The following is a 13,577-nucleotide window of genomic DNA, read 5'->3' on the forward strand; positions in this document are numbered from 1 at the left end:
ATAAGAACGCCCGGTGTGACATTTTTGTTGCAGCTATTTGGGGATTGTCAGCTGTAACTGTCGCTGACAGTAATTGATTGTCCAGTTCCATTAGGTTAAGCAGCGTCATTTAACGCGTGGCCTTACATACTAACACGACCTTTTGAAGCCATCCACCATGGCCACGGAGTTTCGGATATCCTTCAAAATGAGAAAGATTCCAATTCTGAGAATTTTGCGCCACTGAAATGGTGTAATAATCCCTGAAAGTTTATAGAAATTAAAACTGGTGGCTTGCAGAGTGTTAAAATGTTGTGAACCTTTAAGTCACTGATGAACACGATTACAGTAGTAATTGTAGTGCTTTACAATAATTGCATGATATTTTTTAGATGAGTAAAATGCAGATAATTGTTCCATCTGCAATTTTATAAGTCTGATAAATAACCTCATTGTAAATAAACTAAATATTTTCACATGGTTTACCTGCCACATACATTTGTCAACGGCATTGTAAACATTTATCCATTTATTGATGAATGATGGTGATATTTTCAAATGCACTATGAAATGTCCGTATAAGGTCATCATTGAAAAGCACAGTTATTGATAAAAACATTTTCTTGCTGTGAGAAATATCAGAATGATGCATTATTGATTATCAGCACTAGTCCTTATTCTCGTGTGTACACTTGTGCTTTAGTGCTCTGGAGTGATTTATTACCTTGAGTAAATAGTGTATTCTTTCTGCTGCCACTTAAGGCACTCCCTACACAAAGTCCACAGTAGTGGACAGATAAAATACATTTTGTGAGGCTTTTATATGGTAACATAAGTGGCCATAATCTTTGTGGAATTAAAATAAAAATTTTTAATGTGCAATTAAAATCAAGTAATTTTGTTGTGTTCACTTGGAGGACTACTCAGAATGACTCCCCACCCCTACCCCGCACTTTATGGTGAATATTTTAAACTGGAACTTTTGGAAATGGGGTTCCCTGAGTAGCAAACGAAAGGAAATGCTGAAGGAGTTATGATGTGAAATAATAAATTTTTACAGTTTTACTCTGGTTTCATAGTGTCTTTCTTTTAACCACATTCTATAGTCAAATCGATATCTTACACAAACATTACAAAAAAAGGCAATTTTTTTTCTCCTACATGAAAAAAAATCACATTTCTCCAGAACCCATCATCTGATTTTCAAAATTCGCTTTGTGTTGTACTCGGGTTGTAGTGTCTATCCCTCCCAGACACTGCATCTTGACACACTTTGTCTTTTTGAGAAAATCTTTTCATGTTACCATTTTGTTGTACCAAGTTACGAGACCAATGAGAACAATGTTTGTTTCTAGGTGCAGTTAAAGAGGATGGCTGCGCAGGTGGAGTTACAGAGTGGGGAGGTTGGGAGGACAATGACAGGAGGAAGACCTCACTTGAGTCCCCTGACTGACTCAAGCAACACAAGTCCATCAATCACTCAGTCGCATATCATCACTCCAGAGCCCAAAAAACCTGTCCCTGCCCCCAAACCACGGCTGACTCCAAAACCGTTTGCTGTGGAGAAAAAAAACACTATCAAGCCTATACTTGCTCCGAAGCCGCAAACCAAACCCAGACCAGAAGCTACTAACACCACTGGATTCAAACCAGAGCTTCCTAACAGTCCAAAGCCACAGCAACCAATTGCCATTGTTAAGCCAAGGCCTGTGTCAACCAGTTCCAGTCGTCCCGCCTCAACCTCATTTAGAACATCCAGTAAAGTGAATACCGGGCAAACAACCAAGCCTGTTGTCCATCCATTTAAACCAGCCCCTCCTTTTGACTCTGCCGAAACTAACAATAAAACGCCTCCACTACCAGCAGAAAGACAGAAACCTAAAAACCAGATGACACCCATCCTGGGGGGAGCATCCATTTCTAGAGCCAAATCATTGGGGTTTCTTAATCTCATTGAGAAGGAGGATGAACAAAATAAGTCCGTCACAGGTGTCCCACCTCGACCCCAACCTCGAGGTTCCAGGCCCAGACCTGTATCAGCTGTTTTTCTTAACAATCCAGAGACACCAGTTCCTGCTCCACGCTTGGCTGGCGGAAAACCTCTTTCATCTGATCTTACATCCAAGTTTGAGTCGATTGGTCTGTCATTGCACCGTAAAGCGACCAAAGCCAACATTAATGAAAGCACTCCAAAAGAGACAGCACTTCCACAAAAGAGACAGGAGGAGAAAATCAGTGCCTTGGAACAGAATACTGGTACTGACGTTAAACATTCGGTCTCAGATGAGCAGGGCAACGCCACCCCAGAAAAAATAAGTGTAAAAGAGACTAATGAAGATCAGCGTGTTGTTAGCATCAAGTCACGAATTAATCTTCTGATTGATTCCTCCTCCACTCCTGAGACAACAGAACAGACAGTCCACGAAAGTGAACCCCAAGTGGGTGTTAAACAGCTCATCAGGCAGCTAACAGAGGATATAACTTCAACTCAGAGTCCCGTCATGAAACCTGCGCTTAAACCTCGCCACCTGCCCACTGATCTCACCAAAAAGTAAGATCTGCTACCAGTGCGTTAGATTCCTTTTGATAATACGTTTGTGTCCATGATTTCCACTGTCAAGCATATTCTTTGTGGTCGGATCTGTGTTTTTCAGGTTTTCGTCTGAGAGGTTGTCTGAATTTGGTAATGTTTCGCTCAGTGAGGCTGCAGAATATCATGAGATCAGCAAAGAGCCGCAAAGGAGGGTAAGAGATGCTCAGATTTTTGCAAGTTTGTGTTGGGCTTTGTCAATAATTAGCAATGAAATAAGAGGATACCGGGTGGCACGGTGGCCCGACTGGTTGGCACGATGGCCTCACAGTGAGAGACAGCATCGGGCGTGGGTTCAATCCCAACTCCGGCCATCCTGTGTGGAGTTTGCATGTTCTCCCCGTGCCTGCGTGGGTTTCCTCCGGGTACTCCTTTTTCCTCCCACATTCCAAAAACATGCATGGCAGGTCGATTGAACACTCTAAATTGCCCCGAGGTATGAGTGTGAGTGCGGATGGTTGTTCGTCTCTGTGTGCCCTGCAATTGGCTGGCAACCAATTCAGGGTGTCCCCCGCCTACTGCCCGAAGATAGCTGGGATAGGCTCCAGCACCCCCCGCGACCCTAGTGAGGAGAAGCGGTACAGAAGATGGATGGATAAGCGGATACACTGAAAGTTCTCAAATGAGCCACTGGGCATTGATAACATTAGAAAGAGGGTGTGATATTTAGATAGTTATGGGGGAACAAATTCAAATTTATTTGATTCTGAAATAAAAAAAAAAAGAAAAGAAAAATTAGAGCATGGTTTCTATTGTATTGTATTGTATTATATAAACAAACAGCCCATTGGAGTTTACTTGCTTTACACTTATAAATTGCCATAGAACTGTTATAACAGCTAAATAAACTATTTCTATGGAACAATGAAATTTTTACCTCATGTATACTCACTATAGTGTTAGACATTGTAAAATGAGTATTAATTTACCATTATTTTATATCTGCTAATATAGACTGTGTATAATAATCGTTTTTACCATTATACCAATTTTTTCGTTGTTGAGTGTAATAATCGTAATTTAATTTTGATTAATTGCACAGCCCTAGTCAGTGTTCCATGTAAAAAAAAAAAAAAAAAAAAGCAAAAAAAAAAAGCAATGCCTACTAGAACTTCCATTTATCGTGAGTTTGAACCTCATCCCAGTTATGAGTGTGCACTCTTGTACAACCACATTATCTTGGTAGTTTTTAGTTTGTTACATTTTTTTTCAGTTGAGTTGTACATGTTATAGGCCAGTTTAATGGTGGAAAAAGTTTGAAATTATCTTGCTTACACTTTTCTGTCACAAAAAGTGCTGCTTTTTGAGAAGTTAGGTGTAGAGTTTTTATGTCATTTTATTATCATTGAGGTTACATAGCTAATTATCATTTACATATTAAGTATGGCATATACTGTTTTAATGTTTGTAATACAGTAAACCCGTAATACTTTTTTTAATAGATTGAAGCAGTAAACCCCAGTGGCAAGATAGCTGTGGACTTCCAAGACCACCTCAAAAAGATCAGCGCAATGACAGAAAGTCCCAAGACAGATCATGTGTCAAGTGCCATCAACAATCAAAGTGTTCCCAGTGTTGAAGTGCAGACAGTGCGAGCATCCTTATTTGATAATATTGTAGAGAAATCCAGTGTGACCAAAAGCACGGACTTACTCAGTAACCCATCTTTGACAGGAGGAAACAATGAGAGTGAAGTAACACTAGTGACTGCCACCTTCAAAGATTATACATCTCCAAGTCCCATGCGAGTGAACCATGCCATGGACACAGTGCAAGCAGTAGGAGAGTGCAGGGCGGTGAGTGAGAGCATTCCGTCTGCTCAGTGGGAAGATAAAGCCATGACCTTACGCTCCAGAGGTTCAGAAGGGAACAGATCAATGATGGAGACAACTGGTTTAATAAAAGTAGAACCAGATTCGATAATGGCAATGGAGCAACAGCCTCGATACTTGCGAATAGGATCTTTGCAAAAATGGCCTACGACAGGTGTTGCTCAAGATCCCGGTGTGGAGAATGTTACACAAACGCAATCACAAAAAGAATTGGATTTGAATAAAGACAAAGACAGACAGAGAGAAGCAGACCATGATGAAATAGCTGCAGCTCCAAAACGTATGAAAACACTGCAGATAGCTGAAAAGCCAAAACCCAAGGCAACCTATTTTGCCTTGACCGGACAAATACAGGAATCGGATACTGGATCAAACATTATAGATTCAGCAGTGCCTTATGATGATATTGGTTCTGGACAGGTAAACTCTCAAGGTACAGTGGCTGCTATTAAGAGGAACCTGTCAATAAATGCAAATTTTGGGAAAGATACTCCAGAAAAATATGAGGACGGAAGGAGGATGGGCCAGACTTCAGCCAGGCAGGTGGTATCGGCATTAGATATGCCCACAGCAGAGAAAATGAAAGAAGTAGTAAAAACTGAGCAAACAAAAGAGGATGAAAGGCAAAATGGCAAAATTGAAGTTCTTGATAGGGACAAACGGAGACAAATGGAACTTGAAAGACAAGCCATTTTACAGTTTTCACAGATGAAGGAAAGGGACATGCAAAGAGAATTTGAAAGACGTAAGGCATTTGAAAGGGAGGAACAAAAACAGAGAGAGCTTCAAAACCAAAATCTCCAAGAATTCGAGTATGAAAATCTGAACGAAATGGAAACGCAAAGGCAGTTATCATTCACGCAAGAAAGGGCAAATCAGCAAGAACAGCAGATGCAGAAGAGGCATGAAGTGGAGAGGCAAAGAGAGCTAGAAAGGCAGAGAGAGTTAGAAAAACAGAGACAGCAAGAAATGCATAGGCAGAGAGAACAAAAGGAAAGACAACAACAAATGCAAAGGCAGAGAGAGCAAGAACTTGAAAGGCAACAAGCACTGATGAGGCAAAAGGAGCAGGAAATTGCTAGGCAGCAAGAACTTATGAGGATTAGGGAGCGGGAAAAGGAGCGACACAGAGAACTTGAGAGGCAGCAAGAACTGATGAGGCTGAAGGAGCAGGAAAAGGAAAGGCAGGAAGAATTGAGAAGGCTGAAGGAACAGGAAGAGGAGCAGCAGAAAGAACTTGAGAGGCAATGCCAAATGGAGAGACAGCGACAATTTGAGAGACAGAAAGAGCTGATGAGGCTGAGAGAGCAGGAAGAAGAGAGCCTCCGGGAACAGATGAGTCTGAAGGAGCAGGAAATGACGAGATTGCAAGTTCTTGAGAGGCAGCAGGAACAACTAGTGAAAAGGGAGCAAGAAATTGTGAGACGGCAAGAAGTTGAAATGCAACACGCACAGATGAAACTGAGGGAACAAGGAGAAGAGAGGCACCAAGAACAAGTGAGGCTGAGGGAGCAGGAAATGGAGAGACAGCAAGAACTGGATAGGCAGAAAGAGCTTGAAAAGGTGAGACGGCGAGAACTTAAGAGGCAGCAAGAGCAACTGAGGCAAAGAGAGCAAGAAATAGACAGACAGCGAGTTCTCGAGCGACAGCAAGAACAGGTGAGGGAGCAGGAACTAGAGCGACGGCGAGAACTTAAGAGGCAGCAAGAACGACTAAGACAAAGGGAACAAGAAATGGAGAGAGAGCAGGAAGAAGAGCGGCAGCGAGAAATTGAGAGACAAGAGGAATTGATGAGGCTGAGGGATCAGGAAGAGGAGAGGCTCCAGGAACAGATGAGTCTGAGGAAGCAGGACATTTTGAGACAGCGAGAACTTGAGAGGCAGAAAGAGCATGAAAAGGAGAGACTGCGTGAACTTAAGAAGCAGCAAGAGCAACTGAGGCAAAGGGAGCAAGAAATGGACAGACAGCGAGCTCTCGAGCGACAGCAAGAACAGGTGAGGGAGCAGGAACTAGAGCGACGGCGAGAACTTAAGAGGCAGCAAGAACGACTGAGACAAAGGGAACAAGAAATGGAGAAACAACAAGAACTTAAACAACAGCAAGTACAGGTGAGACTGAGGGATGAGGAAATGGAGACATTGCGTGACCCTGAGAGGCAGCAAAGCGAGCAAGATATGGCGAGACAGCGAGAACTAGAGCAACAGCAGGAAAAGGTGAGGCTGAGGGAACAAGAAATTGAGAGACGACGAGAACTCAAGAGGCAGCAGGAACGACTGAGGCAAAGGGAACTAGAAATGGAGAGACAGCAAGAACTTCAACAACAGCAAGAATGTGTGAGACTGAAAGATCAAGAACTGGTGAGACAACAAGAACTTGAGAGGCAGCAGGAACAGCTGAGGCAGATGGAGCAAGAAATGCAGAGAGAACTTGCCCGGCAGCAAGAAAAGGTGAGGTTGAAGGAGCAGGAAATAGAGAGACAGCGAGAATTTGAGAGGCAGCTAGAACAACTGAGGCATAGAGAAAAAGAAAGGGAGAGACAGCAAGAACTTGAGCTGCAACAAGAACAGGTGAGGCTGAGGGAGCAGGAAAAAGAGCGACACCGGGGTTTTCATAAACAGCAAGAACTGGATCCAGACATGCTGCGTGAGTGGCAAAGACAAAGGCAGAGAGAGGAAGAGAGACAGACAGAGCTAGATAAGCAGACACTTCTTTTGGAAATGCAAAGGAATAAGAGAATGGCAGACCTGGAGAAAGTTAAAGAGAAAGAAGAAGGAAAACTCTTAGACAAAAAACAGATGCAGAAAGAAAATGAGCGATCTCCTCTTGAAAAGCATCGGTACAGAGGAAAAGCTGAGAAAACTAAATTGATGGCATTGGAACAGGAAGTCGCAAGACTGAAAGGAATTGATAAAGAAAGGGAAAAACTAAGGCAGCTGGAAAGGGAGCATGAGGAAGAGATTGAAAGAGAAACGTTTAAAGAGCTGGACAGACTGAGAGACTTGCAAAGAGAGAAACAACTCCATGCTGAGAGACAGAACCAAAGGTTAATACAACAGAATGAAAGGCTTAGATGGGAGACAGAGAGAGAGAAGGTGGAAAAGGCTGAGGCAGACAAAATGAGACAGATTGCCAGACTTCAAGAAGCAGAGCGACACAAACTAAAGGACAAGCAAAGGAAAGAGGAACAGGAGAGAATGAGGGTGGATCAATCTTCTTTGAAGCCCAAAGTGGTGGATGTGGACTCATTGCTCAGAACTGCCACTTCTCAACACATTGACCCTGCACTTAGATGGAAGGAGCCCACTCCTAGAGCTGAAGAGACCTACAAACCTTCCATTCTTGATGTGGACTCTTTCACGTCTCAAGCTCAGTCATCCTCAAATCAAGATCTAATGTCTGTTTCCAGCATTCAAGAAGTGGACTCCAACTTTGGTAGTATATTACGGTCTGCACCTGAAAGAGATATCACATGGAAGATACCCACACAGAATTCTGTTGATTTAGCAAGTCCAGTGTGGACAATAGCCACCCATGACCCACGACAGCTACAGCCAACTGAGATGTCTCCCAACAAACCTCTTCATGAGCCGAGACAACACATAACCAAAATCACCCCAGAACCACTGCTTTTTAGGCACGACGAACATTCCCTGGCTTCACAGAGCCACTCTCGCAGTAGGCAAGGCGAACCACTTTACTTGGACCCTTCTGTCCCAAGAGAGGCTACAACCGGTGTTCCCAGTAGTGCTCCTGTTAATCAGGTGTGGTTGCCCAGACAACTAAAATCCCAAGACAACCAGGAAGAGGTCTGGAACCGTAGGAGATCGCAAGGATCCCAGGTAAATTGGGGAGACCTATAAAAGATTTATTCTAATGGAGGTAATGTTATCATTATGTAGCTTTTGCATTTTGCTGCTATTCGTTTTTTGACGATATAAATGTAACATTCATTGTGGCCACTACACATGTTGGGTGTTTTTACATTATAGGTTCCAGAATGGTTTGGCCTACAATGCCCGGGCCGAGCGACAAGCAACAGAATCTAGGCCACCCTAGCCTCCGTTGCTTGTCCATTACAACAGGCCCCAATCACTCGGGGCCGGCGCAACTGAACTGTGTGCAGGGATGCGGGGCTTCAAAATTTGAATCGCAGTTGCAAAAATGTCGCGATTGAAAATTATAAACCCATCAAATGCACGGAAGCTCATACACAGACACAAAATACATTTCTGGGTTTAAGCGAGAGAAACACAGCCGCCAAGACATAAAAACACAGCCTATAGAGTACACATACTGTAAATTGTGTTTTACAATACTCAACCAAATTTACCTCTGGATGATATAAATGAAGCTTGTGGTAAAAACCTCCATGAGCCGTGCACATGTTGCATTAGTTCATTTGAATGAGAATGAGTCCCGTATTTCTATATATCTCCTATTTTGTATATATTGTGGACCAAGTCTTCTTTCTTTCAACCTATTTGTTCCTTGACTGACATTGTGCTGTATGCGGCTGCAATAAAAAGGAACTTGGATAAATCCAAAGATGGGACTTTCTCTCATTCACTTGAATGGGTCTGGCAGCATACACCGCACTCACAAAAATGTTTACTACGAGCTTCACTTATTTCATCCTTGTGTACATATGAAATTGTAAATATGGTTACGTATTGTTGTAAAACGCAGTATACTGTATGTGTACTGTATTTTTCTGACTTGACAATGGCTGGCTCTGTCTCGCTCGCTTAAAGTAAGGAAATTCTCATGTGTTGCATCGCTTAAGAAAGAAAGAAATAGCTAGATGTATTGGCTGATATCACGACCCATATCAGTCTGCGTGCTTCGACCAAGTTGGAAGAGGTTCTAAGGAACGGTTCCTGAAATGTTTTAATGGAGAAGTGGCCACTCAGTGCTGAACCAGGATGTTTCGGGGTCGAGCTGTACAAGGGACTGCCCACGAAATAGTTGGTGGTCATCTATTAAATACACAATGGTGTGATGATGATCTCTGAAATTACTTGAAAATGACAAAAGTGCTAAATACATCGTGACTGAAAATTACAGTGAAACCCTAGGTATGATTTGTGACAGAATTCTTAAAAAAAAAGGGCTTCCTATAACCTAATATTATGTGACACAACCATTTAAGGTAATCATTGCTCTTAAGCTCTTTATTTAGATTGTATTGAAATGTGATTTATTTTGGTCCCATTTTAATTACTAGGTTTTCCAAAATAATTCTGTCGGAACACAACAGTAAAGCAATCCTTGATTTTTATGACCTAATTTTCTGTGCTTTTATTTTTAATGTATTAGTTTTGTTAGTTACAACTTATTTTAGTGACCATTGTGAATTTTAAAGTAATATATACATAAAAAACCAAGAGTAAATCCTAACTAAACCTCCAGTTCAATTCACTTTGGTCTTTTTGTGTTACAAGGAGTTCAACAGGATGCGTTCTCGCAGTATGTCACGTCGGTCAGCCCCATCTGGCGTTGCTCTTGAGAAAAGTCTTTCTAGAATACGAAGTCGGAGCGCCCACAGAGAGCAGGACCACCTCAGCTGGGTAAGTTTGATTTCAGCAGTTGCACGACATTTTTGTTTTGATTTTTCAGAAAAAGAAATGCAATAATGCAAACATACTCTGTATTACAACTGTTGGAAAAAAAATATTTCCAATCCCCCTAAAGACGCTGAAGAAACATGTAAAATATATTTTATGATCTTGCATAATCGAAACAGATATTTGGCAGCTGAATGTCCCTGGGGTGATTAGTTACTAATGAATGGATGGATGTTTAAGGCATGGCATCTAAGGTTCACCAAATGGTACCATGTTGCCTCTCAAACGGCGCCAAATGCTTACTCTTACCTGCAATTCAAGATTGGATTAAGCCAATTGTTTGCATGTCGTCAGAAGCCTGTTAGTATGGCTCAGGGAAAGCTGTGACATGAGACGCCTGCAATGCAAGTGTGCACTGCAGAGTGGTTTTCCTCAGTGCCCTATGGGTCCCTGTCTAAATACAAAACCAACATGTGTGACATTAGTGTACTTAGGTTCAGAATATGGTTCCATATGCTTGTTATCTTCGCTTCTAGCAACTCAATTTTGAACTCTGTTTAAGGTCACTACCACCATCTAGTGGTTATGAGAAGTCCTACTCTGATTTATTTTTTAATACAGCTTGTCTAATTCAACTGACACTTTGACCACAGCCTTAATTTGCAATTGGAAATAGATTTGTCTCGCATGCGTTTGTCCGCTAGGGTGACTACAAGGGGTAGCTTTGAGCGGGGAAGAGGAGGGGCTCCTCCTTCTTCTCTGACAGAAAAAAAAGGTTAAATAATGATAGTGAATCTGATGCCCCCGACCCCCCCACACACACACGCACACGCTAGATATAATGTGGTTCATAACTAAAAACAGCCACATTCTTCAGGTTGTTGGGGTAGCTTGATGGCTAAATGCATGTAGTAGTAGTGTAAATGGGTCAAGTTATTATAAATTGTGATGTGGCACTGTATCGCCACAGCTGTAATGAGGGTACTGAGTATTTATTGTATGTAGTGGGATAGGGGCGACTCATGGTGAGTCTTGATTATGTCAGCTCGTCCGCGTTTTAGCCCCACCCAAAAAATTCGGACAACTGAGAATGTTGGAAAAAATGATATATCTCTGCAATTTAGTAATAAATTATTCTCAGGCTTTCCATCATATTTATTGTATTTGAAAAAAAAAACACAAAAATGATTGTACTGTGTGTTAAATGTTTTCTAAACAGTATGATTTTTTTTATTCAACATTGATTTTCAATACATTAAAACATAATCATTACCTTAAACATTTCTTTTTTCTTATAGTGAAGCACAGCGTTAATGCTGGAATGATGCATTGTGCTGCAGTGGCTTCCAATAATAAATGCTGATATATTTTGGAATAAAAGCCCTGCCTAAATGTTGTATGAACACTTGGAAGCTTGTATAGGGCAAATCTAAAAACCCAAAATTAAGATATCTAAAAAAACTAATATCCTAGAAAAAAAATGTTCATCTTTTTTAAATCGGCGTCAAAAATACATTTGGGCACACAGTCAGTTCTGATTAAAATTTGCTATTGACCAGTGTTATCCTTCTTTTTCACACACTTTACCGAGGAACATACTGTTCTAGCATTTTAGCGTTCATCTTGTCTTCTTTTTCAATAGGTTTCAAGTTATCTTTTTTTTTTCCGACAAAAAAAAAAAATCCCAGTTGAGCGCAAAAAACTTTTACCTTGCTGACAGTTTAAGATGTCACTTCAGCCTTTGTCAGAGCTGTCACACGTCTGTGTGAGGTGTCTTAAAAACAGCTGATTGGGTCAGGGATTCTTCAAAATAATGCTCCTCGACCCGGTCAAAACTTTGAAGTCCCAGGTGTGCGGGAGCATGTATGCCCTCTCGTCTCTGTTGATGGTCCTGTCTCCAGTTGAAACATACTGTTCTTCTCATCATGTTCACGCTTGGGGAATTTACCAAACCACTCAGATAATATAGAATGATTTTTGTCCTGCTCAAATGACTTTCTTTTCTTTTTTTTTTTTTTTTTCAATACAGTAGAGGGGATGTTCAGTGGTTTTGCGCAGCTTTTTTTTTTTTTTAATAGAAATCAAGTAGAAATGACTCAACTTTTTAATTCTATTTTATCAAACAACTAACATAAGTAACCATTTCCCTTTCAGTATTCTAGTGCAAAACGTCTGCCTTAAATAAAATACTTCTGTCAACATAAGTCATTGAATTAGATTTATTAATTGCAAACTTGGATCCTTTTTTAATTAACTTTAGACTTTTACATCTTTAAAAAATAAACATGATGTTATTTAAAGTCGTTATGATGAGATTCAAAATCATTATTAAAAAATTATTTTTAAAAAAAAAGGGTTGTTTTGAACTTGACTTAATTTTTAAAAAATTATTATCAACAAAAAAAATAGAATAAAATAAAAACAATCGATACATCGCCCAGGCCTATTTTACAAGCAATGTTGTGATTATGTAAGCCGTCATATGTGACACTGTTGAGAATTGTGGGACTTTTTTTGTGCTGCATTATTTGATGAAAATGTGTGCGTCATAGCCAGGGCTTTTGACGTGGTTTCACCCAGTGCTTTTAGTGGAGAAAATAAAAGAAGTCTTCTTATTCGACTAGTCACTAGTGTCATTTGCTAGGTAAATTAAGTGGCAGGGAACAACATATCGTTAATTAATGAATTAATAAATATATATAAAATACATAATAATTATATTTATTCCGATTGTTCCTTTTTAATTCATAGCAGAACCTGGTGTAGTTGTTTGGGGCAGATATTACTACTGAATGTTGGATCGATGCATAACCAATCAAAATAGTTGTTGGCATGAAAAGCTTTGCTGAGGGAGGGTCCTTGGAGTCACACAGATGAGGTGATGGTTGTGCGCTGACGACATGGTGTTAGTCGAAGGGAAGCTGATGCGCTGAGCAGAGCAGACATGGGCATGGGGCTGAGCAATTTGCTGTCCAAGTTGTACTTATGGTCATGTTGCTTGAGTCCGCAATACTTCTGGGTAAGTAAAACTGCATCACTTATTTTTTTTCTAGGTGGAAATATAATTTAAGTACAAGATGTCTTTAAGGCTATGTCCTTTGTGCGTGGTCTGTGGTTGGATTTCCGGCTGGCTACTGCCGTGCACTGAATGATATCATCAGAGGAGGGGAATTGATGAGCAGCTCTGAGTCACAACTGATCAGATGGTTCGTAAAGAGACAATGTAGAGAAGCTTGTCCTCACGGCTTTTCCTGTCCATACATTTGTTTTGTTTTTCCCCAAGTATAAATCCGGGATGGAGAAAATATTGGCGATAAGCTCTTTTCTCCTATTTGCCCCGGAAATGAAATGAGGCGTTATTGCTAACGCTGACACCTTTTCTTCACATTTCAAAATATTTACCAAAAAAAACCCGATTGTCATGATTTTTATGCCTTTATCATTTATACAGGACAACCACACATATTGTACCTTCACAAGTGAAGTAAATGACAGTCATTGCAATACCTTGACCACATTTTCCAAATTTACGTTAACCATTACCAGAAGTGGTAAATATTTTACACATTCTGACAAATGTGAGAAGTATAGACCTTTTAGCTCTTCAGAAC

General features: G+C 40.8%; 1 protein-coding gene across 1 annotated transcript in view; it reads left to right on the forward strand.

The window, feature by feature from the left end:
* LOC148344603 (uncharacterized) overlaps positions 1-13,577 on the forward strand; it is a 30,063-nt gene that overhangs the window by 3,489 nt on the left and 12,997 nt on the right. Inside the window, exons 3-6 of the mRNA XM_088300379.1 lie at positions 1,335-2,530; positions 2,634-2,724; positions 4,012-8,241; positions 9,844-9,969. Of these exons, the coding sequence (XP_088156505.1) occupies positions 1,350-2,530; positions 2,634-2,724; positions 4,012-8,241; positions 9,844-9,969 (5,628 nt within the window). The 5' untranslated portion in view covers positions 1,335-1,349. The remainder of the gene's footprint in view (positions 1-1,334; positions 2,531-2,633; positions 2,725-4,011; positions 8,242-9,843; positions 9,970-13,577) is intronic.

This window comes from Idiotropiscis lumnitzeri, chromosome 1, assembly GCF_059441095.1.
Source record: "Idiotropiscis lumnitzeri isolate Australia: NSW breed Sydney's pygmy pipehorse chromosome 1, RoL_Ilum_1.0, whole genome shotgun sequence".
Taxonomy (NCBI): Eukaryota; Metazoa; Chordata; class Actinopteri; order Syngnathiformes; family Syngnathidae; genus Idiotropiscis; species Idiotropiscis lumnitzeri.